Source organism: Columba livia, chromosome 16, assembly GCF_036013475.1.
Source record: "Columba livia isolate bColLiv1 breed racing homer chromosome 16, bColLiv1.pat.W.v2, whole genome shotgun sequence".
Classification (NCBI taxonomy): domain Eukaryota; kingdom Metazoa; phylum Chordata; class Aves; order Columbiformes; family Columbidae; genus Columba; species Columba livia.
Genome location: NC_088617.1, coordinates 303,003 through 317,733, shown reverse-complemented (window position 1 = coordinate 317,733; position 14,731 = coordinate 303,003). Strand labels below are relative to the sequence as shown.

The following is a 14,731-nucleotide window of genomic DNA, read 5'->3' as shown; positions in this document are numbered from 1 at the left end:
GCTGTTTTAACTTATACCAGTCACAAAACTCCTGCTGACATAAACTGTTTGTCAGGCCGAAGAGTTTCTCTGAAATAAACGTAACCAAGTCCTCCGAGTGGTTTCCGAGTGCTGATTAGCCGGCCTGGGCAGATTTAACCGCAGCGACCAAAGTGAAGGTCTGTAGCGGTCCCTGGGGCGCGGTGGCTGGGGGCCCTGGGTCCCCCCCGCAGCAGCCGTGGCTCAGTCTGCCGCATCAGTGTACGCTGCCGTCAGCAGCCGCCTAGTCCATAGCAGACTAGACAGTGACTTGTCGCTGCAGAGGGAGAGATCCGCATCCTGCTCGGCTGTTGTGCTCTGGTGGTATTAAAGGACAACTCTGGTACCTGCTTCAGGCACATAACCTCATTTGCCTGACATTTTGAATTTGGGCTTGCTTCAACATGGTTTCTTTTATCTCTTATTTTGATAGTCAGATCTCCAAAAAGGGTAACTCAATATTAATTCTAGTTCTTTTTCCTCTCACTTCCTACCCCAGACTGACTTATCTAGCCAAATTAATTGAGTTATGGCATCACTGTAAGAAAGTAGAAAGTCAGCAAGTCACGTATAGTTTGTCATCTACTTAATCATTTAATCCCACCTGAAATTAATTAAAACTGTCTGTGTAAAATTGGTTGAGTGGTAGTAAGAACTCTGCTCTGATTAGCCTTTATTATAGTTAATAATTGGTGGAGTTGTATTGCCAATAAATTACAAATATTTGGTTTGCTGTTGTATAGTCTACTTTCAAAAGAATTGAAATGATTTATCTAAGTTTTAAAAATTGCGTGTTACCTTCTAATTTGCAAGCTATTCTGTGTTGCTAAATCTGTTATTCAGCCAGTCTCTTGGTTGATGCTGGCGAGTGTTTAAATGTTAGAAGGCATGTGTACACACAGTTTATAGGGGCCTTAGATTAGGAGCTACAAGGAACAGAACTCCCGTTCGTCTGTCACATACAGCTTATACATGTAGAGACATAATCTTCAGTGTGTGATTACAAGACTGTCATTAGTAAGAATCGGTACCATGCAGTACACACGTGTGCCTGGATTGTTTCTTTACACAGCAAACCTTTCATTTCATCAGAAATTTTAATATCATTGTATTTGACAGTGTTATGTTGAACTTCTATACATGAAGGTAGACATGGGAATAATAAAATCTCTAACTGTTCTCATTCACCTTTTTGAATCCTGCAGCTTGGCTGAAGAGGAAATAAAGGCAGAGCAGGAGGTGGTGGAGGGGATGGATATCTCCACTCGGTCCAAAGGTGAGTAAGAAGGAATATTTCATTTATGTTCTACAACACACAAATATTTGTAAACCAGGATATTGAAACTGTGTGATCTACAGGTAGGAAGTCAAGGAAGGAGCCAGGAGAGCTGCGTGGTTGAACAGGAACCGCTGGGTGTGCTCAAGTGGAAGAGGAGAGTTTATAGATCATGGGAGGAGGGGCTGGCCCCTTGGCGAGAATATCAGGCTGTTGTCAGAGGGTGTAGGGAGGCAACTGGGAAAGCCGAGGCCTCCTTAGAACTAAACCTGGCGAGACGGGTCAAGGACAACAGGAAGAGCTTTTTCCAATACGTCCCTTCCAACCCCTGACATTCTGTGATCCTGTGATTTGGAGTGGGGGGACAGAAATGCCCTTCTGTCAGATTACGTGCACATGGTGTTTACTCCAGTCCTTTGCAATTGACTGCCAGCTGTCTGTCCGTCTCCTTTTGTACTCGCAGCTGACTTTGCCGCTCAGTTTACTGGAAAGCTGTTTCTGTAAAAGAGCTGCAATGGTTACTACCATCCTTTAAAAAGTCTGGCACATACCTACTTATTAATCACATTTCTACTACAGGGGTCATAAGTCTAGTTAACTCTGAGTGTGCAGATGCAATTGTCTTGAAAGCATGGCACAGATCATCTGCATTCCCGTGTTTTTAATGAGGTAACTTGGAAAGAAAACATGGTTACAAAACCCTTACAGGTGTATATTTTTTTCAGTGAAGCAAAGTGGTTGTAAGGAAGCCTTGAGACTTGCCCATAAGCCATCTTGCTTTGTTGTATTCCCAACCTGATCTATGAATTAGTGGTAGAACTTTATACTAGTTGAATATGTAGTTTTGCAGAGAAAGTAAAAGCATCATAAAGTCATCTCTCGGTACAAGAGCTGTCCGTGTTACAGGGCTGCTCGAAATATTCTTTCTGGCCTTCAGTTACTTGGAGTGAGGTGAGTTTGTCTGTTGGTTCAGTGCGGTGTTTCTACAGCAGCAAGGTGACAAAGCAGGATTTTAAAACTCCTGTTACACTCTGCCTAAGGTTAGGAAGTGCAGCAGGCCTCTGAACTGGTGGGATAGTGGTAACAGTGTTTCCTCTTGTAACATTAATCTGGTTCAGAATCTTCCTTTGTGTGTTTTAGAAAGGATGTAGATGAGGAAACTGGCCCGGTGTAGACAAGCCCTTAAGGGAAGCCTAGAGCATCGCCTGGTTGCTTTGGGTTTTTGCTGGTCTGAGAAGCCTGTGCAGGAGATCAGCCGGTGTTCTGTACAACTTCACACTTGCGCTGGAGCAGCCGATACGCTGCAAGTTCCCAACTGAACTAGGTCTGCTACAGTTTGTACAGCTCGTGTGAGACCGTGTCTAAAGAAAGCTGTAGGAAAATAAATGAAGTTGCTTTAAAACCAATTAGCCTGATGTTCTTCATGAACATTCTTGTTTTGTTGTAAGCGGTTTAATTTTAATGGCTATAAATCAATTCCAGTTCAGTTTAAGCTAAGCTGAAACATGCATTGTTTAATCTGTAACAAGGGTGTTAACAGAGCCTTTGAGTCAGTTTAAGTAAGGTGGTGGTTTCAAAGCAGCCTGAGCTGGTCAAGCTGCTCGATGCAGCAGTTTATCCGCTTCCTCCCATGCCCAGGCTGGCAGGAAGCTGACTGAGCCGTAGAACACGCATAGCTTTCTCCTGCCCAGGGCGCTGAAGTGGCTGGGCGGGCTGCCCGAGCGGGCAGAGCTGTGAGAGCTGTGTTGGCCAGCACGTGGATAGGGTTAGGCCGTGATGAAGCTGGAGCTTAAAACCATAGCTAACGCTTCTTATTTATGCTTTATTGTGTGATACCTAAGAGTGAGTCTGCAGCCGTGGTCAGAGCTGCGCAGCCCTGCGTGCTCAGCTTCAGCTGCACTTTTCTACCTTTCTCGTTAGGCTGACACTGACGATTACGCTGTTGCACAGGAAGCTGTATCAGGTGACTGATCTAACTGGAAATTGATCCTTTTTGTAGTATCAGTCTTTTTCTGAATCATGGACGGATTGACCCTGCTATTACGCACAAGTGCCTGCCTGCGCAGAGCTGTGGGGACAGGCCTGGTGAGGTGGGGACGGGAAGAGGAGGAGGTTGCTGTGGCAGTTATAACTGAGATCTGCTTACAGGCTGTGCATGCGCAGCTTTACTAAATACGAGTTCTTAAAATATGCTGCTCTCCTGATCAGCACAAGAAGGCATCTGAGAACTGGAAATGGGAAATGACAGCTGAAAGAGAATGAAAGGAGTCCAAAAACACAAAATGCAGTCAGCAGAGGGTTGCCGTTTAGCGAACAAGAAAGGCAATGGATTAGATTATTACAATATTTTGTCTTCTGCATATGATACATTAACATGTCTGACAGAAACATCTTGTTATATTTCTGTTCCAGCCCTATGACCTACTTTTTAACCATGTTTATTAAATATTTCAAGATGGGGCTTGTAAGGCTTTCTGGAGAATTTTCTGATTATTTCCAGGTTGTGATTCCAGAGCAGCAAAACCAGCTTAATTATTTGGTGCAATTCTGTTTCCACTTACTCTTGTTCTCTCTGGACAGCAGTGAACTCTCCACTGGGCTTTTTCATCCTGTTAACCTGGAATTTTTTTATTTTGTAATCTTTTTTTAATTTCAGGTTAGTTTTCTGCTCGTTTTTTGTCCTCACCTGCCACGAGGCGTTCGCTGTGGTGGCAGATGGACTTCCACGTAGGTTTCCTGTGTTTTGGCTGGCGCTGTAACCGCTGCCTGCCTGGTGACCAGGCAAAAGGAGCGCTTTGACTGTCTCCCCACCATCAGTCGTACATCCCTTATATTGCCCTGACATCCGTGCTGGCTCTTGGCCAGTCCTCTTGTGAGGCAGTTGAGGACTTGGGTGCAGAAGTAGTTTTCTTCTTGCTTATCTCCCTGAACCGGGTCACCAGGGAGTTGGACAGATGTCATTGCTGGGAGCGGACTTGCCCCTGTCAGTGACGGTCATTAGATGGTCTTAACTTGTCATGAAATCATATACCGAGACACTACTGCTTAATGCTGAGAATTCTGACTTCAACAGCTTTTGCATTATCGCAGGTTTGTGTTGAAGGCTTTGTTCTTAGGGGCTTCTCTCAGTGACGGAATGTTTGGATATTACAAATGTAAATGCAAAATGACTAACAAAATATATTTTGTAACAGTTTCATAATAGTACATTGTGTATCAACTTTTTGTGCAGTGATACCCAGTATTTATTCGTATGGCGATGCGTTTCTCTCTCCAGTGTGAAAGGAAATTTGAGATTCCTCCAGTGAACGGTGGTGCAGCCCGAGGTCGTTACCTCTGGCGCGGAGCCCTTGGTGTCCCACAGCGGTTCCCCAGGGGCTGGGGCGCTCACAAACACCTTTCGTCTCCTGTACTGCAAGTTGTTGGGAAGCGTTTCTTTCTCTTCCAAAGTCCTACAACGAGGAAACATGTAACAGTGTCTTTTTGTACTTGTGTAAAGCTGTACTGGAGTAGGAGTTCATCAGGATTTACGCAACTGTGGCTAACCTCTGTTATTTATTACATTAAGCAACTGGATTGAGTTAATTGCATCGGTTGAAGTTTCTGGAGTGTAAATAGGGCTTTAGTGGTTGATTGCAACTGCATCATCGTATTGCAGAATCTGGCATAAGATTAAAATGCCTCAGAGTTTAGTGTAAGTTCTAACAGATTTATCCATGATTTTGTTAAACATTTTGAAGGTAATTAAGCTGGCTATAGTAGTATAGGTAATGGATTTTACAAATCATAAATCTACTAGCAGCCATGCAGTATAATAAATATAATTGTGAGACCTCACAGTTCTGGAATCCATATAAATAATTAATTGAAGCCTGTTCTATCAAATCAGACTGTAATCACGCTGACAATGGAGTTAGTGTTCCTTTTTCAGAAGTCTTCGCTGATGTCCCTCAACACCATTTAAAGTACACGCATCAGAGCTGTGGAGGAGGAGGAGAGAAGGGAGAAGTGGCCGTCAAGGCGGACATCAGTTTGCTGTTTTTCACAGAATCGTGTAACACTTAAAGGTCCTGTAGTCCAGCCCCCCCGCAGTGAGCAGGGACATCTTCAACAGGATCGGGTTGCTCGGGGCCCGTCTGGTTCCTCTGAAGGTCCCACGTTTCTGTGGGGTGATGACAGCGCGAGCAGTCTCCAGTCACCTTTGAGTTCTTGTGCCTTCTCTCACGCTGCCTTCTTTCGTAAGCCAGCCTGGCTGTTTCTTACAGCCATCAGATTAATTCTTCATTAAATTTTTGTTCTTTTGTTGCATTACATTTCATCTAGTTTAATTCCTTGATCTGGTTCATCAAATGCTGGCAGAACTATTTGTTCATAATAAAAGGGTTAGCATGGGACTGGGAACTAATGTCAGCAGAAGTAGCCTTGGGCTGGCTCTGCTCAAGTGACACTGCTGCAGAGTGTCTGACTTACACGGAGTAATCAGCTACGTTTCTAATTGGAAATGTTGTTCAGGATTTTGCATATTTGCCCCACTTACATTGAGATATGGAACGCCTACTTACATCCCAGGAAAGTTCTGTTGGTGTAACTAAGGCTCAGTTTACTGATATCTAACACCGTTCCTGGAAGACTAAACTAATGCTTTTGTTGAAACCGTACGTTGCTGTTTCTGGCTCCTGGAAAACAAAAGGACTGCTGATTTCACTGTGCAACAGCTCGTGTTGAAAAGTTGCCTTTTTTCTTTTCTGCTGTTTAGACAAAATGTTCCTGAGTTTCCTGCTTTTCACTTTCTGAAAGTTTCCGGGAGAGTTCTTCTCTACAGCAGCGGCTGTTACCGCTTCGTAGCAGCTCATGCAAGTCCGATGAACTTGATGGAGTTCAGATGAAGATCATTTTTTTTTATTTTCTGTGCTTTATTTTGAAAAGCAAACCTTTTCTTCCCTTCCACAGCAGCTCAAAAAAGGGTAGTTCTTTCCCAACAGTAAAAAGCTTTTATGTTGCAATTTCCACGCTATTTGGGAAGGCTTTTGTTTCGTTTCCCTGACCTTTGTGTGAGGTCGACTTTGAAAATCGTGACGTGCGGTCAGACTGGCTTGCTTGGGCTTCTCCCACTTGGCTTGCCATCGCCGCACCGGGGGGCGGCACCAGGGACTCACGTCAGCCACGTTTCCGGCCGTTTTCCTCGCGTTGGCACGGTTAGCTTTGGGACTCGTTGCTGTGGCGATTCAGCTGAAATGAATTTTTGAGGTTTTTGCTCGTTTTGGCCGTATCAGTTATCTAAACCATCGCGCTCCCTGGGTGATCAAATAACAGTGCTGGAGGAAGGGAAGGGAAGGGAAGGAACGTGTGTTACGTGCTGTGGATTTCAGCTCTTGTTAAGGCCTTATTGGTAGAGAAACTAATGCAAGTGTGATGAGATACGTAGAAATACATATCTGGGCCCAACTTCACTATGGTGTTAGTCTGGAATTACTTTGCATTTAGCTTAAGCAAGTTTTAAAATTTATTTTTAAAAAGGTATATGGAAAAGAGGACACAAGGAGCTATAAGAAGCCTTTGGTACTGAGCACTTTGTGCTGTGTTCTTACAGTGAGGCATGTTGGTGTTACTTGTTTTCAGGAAGACTTACATTTGATTATCATGAGAAAAGCAGGGGAAACAACATTTTACTTTTATATGTTTTCTGAGTTAGCAGCTGCTTCCATTGAGAAAAATGAGACTTCTCCGTTAGCTGTCGGGGATCGTTGCTGTTGAACGCTTACAGGACAGCACTCGGCAACGTATAGAATATAGAAAATATGGTTGTGGTCTGTGCTCCATATGCTGCAGCAAGATAAGATCCCTGATGTACAATAACAACGTACTCTTTTTTGTTTTAATAGTTTTTTCTAAGCTAAATTGTAGTAAGTCACTATCATAGTTTATCTGCGTAAAAACTGTGTTACCGTCACATAAAGCTGAACTTCTAAAATAGTCCTGAAGTGTGAAATGAGGCTGCTTTAGGCTTAAGGTACGCTGTAGTCTGTCTCCTGGGAGCAGCAGTCACTGAAACAAAGATGTTAAACGGTAGGTGAAGCTCCGGTTAGCTCGTTTTCTCCCTGCGCACTCGGAGGTGCTTATGTCAACCTTGGCAGTGTCGCAGAGCAATTAACGATAACAACCTGGTGATGTAAGACCAGGTAGCTCTGAATGAGAATCTGAAGTTATTTAGGGGTCTGTTTTTTCACTTGCACTGGAAACGCGATTTCGAAATAATGCGAAGAAAGCAAAATCACAGACTCAAAAATCAAGAGAGAAGTGCGGGAGTGTGAGTGACAAACCGTAAGCTTGTTGGCGTGTTTTCCGTCCGTGCACCCTTCAGCCATGTTGTTTGTGTCTGTTCTAGATCCTGGCTCCGCTGAACGCACAGCACAAAAAAGGAAGTTTCCCAGCCCTCCGCATTCCTCTAATGGCCACTCACCACAAGAGGCGTCGACAAGTCCTATAAAAAAGAAAAAGAAACCTGGTCTATTGAACAGTAATAACAAAGAGCAGGTAGGAGGAGTCATGGTCTTGTTGTGCTAAAATGTGAAACCGTGATGGATATAGAGGCAGCTGTTCACGAGCTCTCTCCCCCTTAGGAAGCTCCATTGTTGTGCTCGAGGAGGGGGATGCTGGCTTTTGAATGCAGTGTGTGTAGGAGTTAGCATTGTAAGTGGGATTCGGGTGTTCTTTTGTTTTACATCTGTATTAGAAGGGCCACCTGTGTCCTGGGTTTTGATTTCATAAAGCTGATGAGATGCAATTTTGAACAAAAGGATTATGAAGGGATAGAGTAATAAAAATAACCACGACAATACTGCCTGTTATTAATTAAAACCATTAAAAGAAAACATTCAGCGGCACGATATCCTAAATTACGGAAGATCTCCTAATGTCAGTGGAAGTCCTTCATCTGCTTTTGGTCCTACTGCCAGTTATTAACAGACGTCCAGCTCCTTGCTTGGCACTTGCAGATTGGCTCCCTCCTCTGAACCGCAGGGCAGCGTGCCCTGCTACCAAACTCCACCAGCCCAAGGGTCACCCTGACAGTACTTGTCTGTCTTCATTCTTCAAAGTTAATCTTCAGTGTCTTCTGAATACTGAATTTAAAGCATTTGTTGTAGTTCTTGGAAGAACTTGACTCCAGAAGACTTTGACAATTTGTGATTCATTGTATGATGCAAGTGAAAAAATTACATGAAGCGTATTGAACAGCAAATGCTGGAAAGCACCTGTATCATCTTGGAGGAGATCACATGAAAGCAGTCCTTAGCCTTACTGAAACTACTTCTTACCTAATCTAATAATGACAGCTGTGTATCTTCCAAAGTGCCTTTGTGTACTAGCGGTTTTTGCCAGAGTCATATAAACACAGGATTAAGTTCTGAGGATTTAAAGCACTTTTTTCATGGTGTAACAGTATTCACATTAAATATTATCCTGATACAATTGCACGGGTTAAGAAAGAAAATGAAATTCCTGATCACTGCGGTTGTCCTGGAACAAGGAATGTGGATACGTCAGGCCTCGCCGGAGAACAGTCTTACAGTGTCAGGCATGTTTTCTGTAGGGATAGCTGGGCGCTCTGGTGCGAGCACGTGTAGGCATGCTCGCGTTAGTTACTGTGGCCAGTGTGGCTTCTAGAGCTCAGGCTGTATAGTTCCTCTGCATCCTGGACGTTCACTGGGCAGATGTCGCCCCGCTGGAGTCTGAGCTTTCACCTGCACAGCGTAGAGACAGCTTGATGAACAGTGGAACTGAATCTTAGGATGTTCATTTCCACTTTTTATTCATGCATTTAAAAATATATGTGAAAACACAATTGCAGCTGTTGAACTTGATAAATTCCCCTCAGTAAAACCTTTTCTGTTTTCCAGGTATTTCAGGCCTGAAATACTACAGGATAGAATAAAGTTGTATATCTAATGCAGAAGAGCAATCAGACTTGCTGATTTTGCTGTATTTGTTGCACGTTAGCAAGAAAATATGAACTATTCAGTTTTGTTTAGCTTTCACAAGTTGTTTTCCATTTAATTTTGTCTTGCATGTCAAATTGGAAATGGGCATGCTTGGGGATTTTGTTCCCAAAGTAGGGGCGAGGCTGTGCTCCGTACGGTAGCAGGAGCTGTTAAAGATTCTCTCACTGCTCGGCAGAGGTGGGCTGAGCACGCGGGCACTTGTTTTGCTCTCCGGTTGAGTTTCAAGTGTCACGTAGCTGGTGGCTGTGGCTCTGCTGGCTGGAGAGATCCACTCTGAGGTGTGACCACACCGCTGCAAACCTCCAGCGTCAGGGTCTGCCTTACAAAGGGGTTTGTAATATTTGAGTATTTTGAGATACTGTCACTAAAGTTAGAGTTACATGAAGCTTCATATTACATGTTGTGGATGCAGTGGCACATCTTCAGAATGGTGCCAACAGGTGTTTAAAGTGCTGAGATACAAGCACAAGATACAAGATACAAGTATTATGGAATTGTAGGGTGTAGCTAAGACAATCAGAACTTCTGACACTTAATTGGTCAGCTCTAATCTGATTGAAATTGTCAGCTTGTTTTACTACTAGCTTCAATATGAATTTAAACTGAGTATAAATAGTGATCTTTTTCACTATCAAACAGTACCAAAATACTTTTGTCTCTTCTTCCATTTTCTATGTCATTCTACAGGTCTTAGTAAAATTAATAAAGACTTTAAAACAAGCTATAACCTATTTGAGCTTGAATTTACTAGTTGCTTCAGAGTAAGAATATATTAAATTCCTCTGGCAATTTCCTTTACCTGCAGTTGAGGAAACGCCCATAGACGCGTCTCCACGCGTGCGTTGTTGAGGTCTTGGTCTCGCAGCTGCGGTGCACACAGCTGCAAACTAAACCTGCTCCTGCCCTGCACATTGCGACTCGCCCGTCTTTGCTCTGGTTTCTGTCTGCCTCTGCATCTTTTTGAATGATTGTTGTAGTAATATAGGTAAAGCCTTATGCTGTCCCTCTCATTCCCCAGCATCTCATAGAACCTTCCTTCTGACAGTCTTGTCATATTATAGGGTTGAATATGTGTATATAGAAAGTACAGAAGAACAAAGTATCTTTTTAGTAGTTGTATCATCTGTAGCATAGAAAATGAAAACCACCAAAACTTATAGGAATTTGAGTGAAATTATAGATAGCAGAATGCTTTGGGAATATTTGTAGGGTAACATCCTTTCTTTGCCTGAAATATGATGCAGTGTTGGATAACTGCAGATCACATCTCTGGTGTGTCTTTTGAGATGTAATATCTTCAGCTGGGTTGTCCCTTCTGCGTCATCTAGTGTGGCCTTGAAGGTCCTGTGTTCATGCAAGTAATTAGACCTTGGCCTTTGTAACTTTAGAAATCTAGACATATCACGGTCCAAGCTGGCATGCTGGTGGTTTCTGATGACATTAATTGATGACCTGTTTTTGTATTGTATGCTGCAAAGATATAAGGAACATGCAGATGGTTGCATTGTTCTGTGAGTCACAGTATCACAGTATGTTTGGGATTGGAAGGGCCCTGGAAAGCTCATCCAGTGCAATCCCCCCATGGAGCAGGAACACCCAGATGAGGTTACACAGGAAGGTGTCCAGGCGGGTTGGAATGTCTGCACAGAAGGAGACTCCACAACCCCCTGGGCAGCCTGGGCCAGGCTCTGCCACCCTCACCGGGAACAAGTTTCTTCTCAAATTTAAGCGGAACCTCTTGTGTTCCAGCTTGATCCCATTACCCCTTGTCCTATCGTTGTTTGCCACCGAGAAGAGCCTGGCTGCATCCTCATGGCACTCACCCTTTATATATTTATAAACATTAATAAGGTCACCCCTTAGTCTCCTCTTCTCCAAACTAAAGAGACCCAGCTCCCTCAGCCTTTGTTCATAAGGGAGGTGCTCCACTCCCTTAATCATCTTGGTTGCCCTACGCTGGACCCTCTCCAGCAGTTCCCTGTCCTGCTGGAACTGAGGGGCCCAGAACTGGACACAATATTCCAGATGTGGTCTCACCAGGGCGGAGCAGAGGGGAAGGAGGACCTCTCTCGACCTACTAACCACCCCCCTTCTAATACACCCCAGGATGCCATTGGCCTTCCTGGCCACAAGGGCACAGGGCTGGCTCATGGTCATCCTGTTGTCCACCAGGACCCCCAGGTCCCTTTCCCCTACACTGCTCTCTAATATGTAATTTCCCAACCTATACTGGAACCTGGGCTTGTTCCTGCCCAGGTGCAGGACTCTACACTTGCCCTTGTCAAATTTCATCAGGTTATTCCCCGCCCAACTCTCCAGCCTGTCCAGGTCTCTGATGGCAGCACAGCCTTCTGGTGTGTCAGCCACCCCTCCCAGCTTGGTGTCATCAGCAAACTTGCTGATAGTGCACTCTATTCCCTCGTCCAAATCGTTAATGAATATATTGAACAACATTGGCCCCAGCGCTGCCCCCTGAGGCACTGCACTGGATACTGGACTCCAGCTGGACTCCGCACCATTGACTGCCGCTCTCTGGCTTCTCTCCTTAAGCCAGTTTGCAACCCACCTCACTGCTCTGTTGTCCAGACCACACCTCCTCAACTGAGCTGTGAGGATGCTGTGGGAGACTGTGTCAAAGGCTTTGCTGAAGTCAAGGTATAGACCACATCCACCGCTCTGCCATCGTCCATCCACCTTGTTACATTCTCATAAAAGGCTATGAGGTTGGTCAAGCACGACTTCCCCTTGGTAAAGCCATGCTGACTGCCCCTAATAGCCCTCTTATCCTTGATATGCCTTGAGATGGCACCAAGGAGAAGCTGTTCCATTACTTTCCCAGGGACAGAGGTGAGGCTGACCGGTCTGTAATTACCCGGGTCCTCCTTCTTGCCCTTTTTGAAGACTGGAGTGACATTTGCTTTCCTCCAATTCTCGGGCACCTCCCCCGTTTCCCAAGACTTGGCAAAGATGACGGAGAGCGGTCCAGCAGTGACTTCAGCCGGCTCCCTCAGCACCCGCGGGTGCATCCCCTCCGGACCCGTGGATTTATGGATGTCCAGACTATTTAATTGCTCCCTAACCCAGTCCTCATCGACTAAAGCAAACTCCCCCATTGACCTGGCTTCACCCGGGGTCTCAGGGGTACCCGCATGTGACAGTTCAAGGTCTAAGAACTCGCAGATGTGTAAATGGTGTAGAATGTATGCAAAACTACCTGAGAACCAGACAAATAGGTTCTGCAAACTACAAGCATTTGAATAGTTACAAGTAATGTCATGTGCAAATGGGTTTACTTCAAACAAAAAAATCACGGTAAATAAAGTGCCTCAAAGTCAAGACTGTTTCTCTCCATGCCCCCTTAGCAAGCCACCCCTATAATAATTCCAAACAGAGCACTTGAGTTCCGTGTCACTAGTGATTAGAATGTGCTTTTCCAGTAAATGTTAGCAGCTCTTCAAAGCAGATCTAATAAACTTGAGGTATCTGGGGATCCCCGACTCTTTGCTTCTTGTGTTTTGACATCAGCTGTGTCATCGTTGAGCTGTCTGGGGCTCAAGTGAAAGACCAGTTCATGCAGTTTACGAAGTTAATGCTGTTTCCCAGTGCAGGCAAACCAGTGGAGGTTGAGAGTCTTAAATCCTGATATGCATTTACTTGGTGGATCAAATCTCTTCCAGTGTTCTGCTCCTGTAGCACGGGTGGCTGTTCAGGATGTAAACTTGCTCCTTTGTCACCCTACTGTACAGTCTGCCGTATTAATGAAATCAGCACTGTGAACTGCTGCGACTAAGGACAGTTTTGCATGGTGGTCAGCTTCTTGTTTCGGGACTAACTTCTTCAGTTGTCGCAGGTTTAGCCACCTCTAAATTCTCGGTATTTAGCTTGCACAGCCTCATGGAATTCCAAGTTTAGAGGACCTAATAGCTTCTATAGCAATACTTCTTTCTTGAAGTTGAAAGCGTTCCCTGGCTTTTGCTGGCTCGCAAGCCTTGCACTCGATGCCCTCACTTCCCACAAGAGTTTGTTTTCAGTCTTGAGTGTAACTGGCATTTGACATCTGAATAAGAAGTAAACCTCTTTGTGAATGATTTTGTGCGATGAATAAGATACTGTGCTTGCATAAATGTTAATCAAACTCTGTAAAGTGCTGTTTGCTTATATATTATGAATATTGTAATTTGAAAAAATGCAAATTTGTTTTGAAACCAAACCTGTTTTTCTTGCCTACATTTCAGTCAGAACTAAGACATGGTCCGTTTTACTATATGAAGCAGCCACTCACCACAGACCCTGTTGATGTTGTACCACAGGATGGACGGAATGATTTCTATTGCTGGGTTTGTCATCGGGAAGGCCAAGTCCTCTGCTGCGAACTCTGTCCTCGGGTTTATCATGCTAAGTGTCTGAAACTGACAGCCGAACCAGAGGGGGATTGGTTTTGCCCAGAATGTGAGGTTAGTTTGATATAAGGAATGGATTTCTTTCTTGTTTGTGAAATATAAGCAGCATTTTTGCATTCTGGAATGTTTCTGGTTTGTTCCTATGTTGCCTCTTAGTAAAGGTGCAAGAACAATTTGTACAGAAGAGGAGGCATCCGCTGCTGCTTCGCCACTTTGGGTTGTTTGCCTCAAAGGCTTCAAATTCCTTGTGTCTCCACCTGCAGAGAAGGCGCGTTTCAAAAAGCAATCCCCTACAGGCACCTCTAGTTCTGAAAACATTCTGCAGTTTCCGCTGGTTCAGCCTGTGGGCTGAGCAGCCCTGCAGAAAGCGTGGCGCTGCAGGGCCTGCGGGAACACGGGCTGGTTTATTGCTGCTCTTTCCTGCAGGGCCGAGGAAGAACGTAATTATTCCTCTCTAACGGTTCCTGGGGAGAGAATGCTTAGCATCAAAGTATCTTTAATAAAAGTAAATTGGTTTATTGCATGGGTGTTTTTGACCACTTACTGCATTAGAGTCCAGGTGACCTCCTCACTTGTTCTCATTGCTGTAACCTGCATTGTATTTGGGAATTTTCGGTACTCACGCGTTCACTTGGCGTCATCTCGAAGACGATGGGTAATTTTCTGGTCTTTTCCTTTTTTTTTTTTTGGTTAACATACCCAGAACAAAACCAAGTAAAACAACCACTGAAGTACTTGTGCCACCTTGTCAGAAATGTTTGCTTTCGTGTAGGATAGTCGCTGTCTTTCATTTGGATGCTAGAATGTTTCGCTGGAGAAGAGTTCACCTAGAAATGTTTACTGATGAAATATTTTTTAATCTTGGCTTTTAGAAAATCACAGTCGCGGAATGCATAGAAACACAGAGTAAAGCTATGACAATGCTCACCATCGAACAGCTATCATATTTGCTGAAGTTTGCACTACAGAAAATGAAACAGCCAGGGGTAAGGAGGACTTTATTTCTTTTAATGCTTGGATCATATGTTTGTCATAAT

The 14,731-nt window shown here is 44.3% G+C and overlaps 1 protein-coding gene across 17 annotated transcripts in view; it reads left to right on the top strand.

Moving 5' to 3' along the window:
- Positions 1-14,731, top strand: part of ZMYND8 (zinc finger MYND-type containing 8) — a 61,257-nt gene that overhangs the window by 24,677 nt on the left and 21,849 nt on the right. For 11 of the 17 annotated variants that reach the window (XM_065031710.1, XM_065031709.1, XM_065031711.1 and 8 more), the window contains 4 exons: positions 1,224-1,294; positions 7,680-7,828; positions 13,530-13,748; positions 14,567-14,680. In XM_065031710.1, the coding sequence (XP_064887782.1) occupies positions 1,224-1,294; positions 7,680-7,828; positions 13,530-13,748; positions 14,567-14,680 (553 nt within the window). Of the gene's footprint in view, positions 1-1,223; positions 1,295-7,679; positions 7,829-13,529; positions 13,749-14,566; positions 14,681-14,731 lie in introns of those variants that run through there. The other 6 variants (XM_065031715.1, XM_065031714.1, XM_065031723.1 and 3 more) reach the window with 1 other exon arrangement.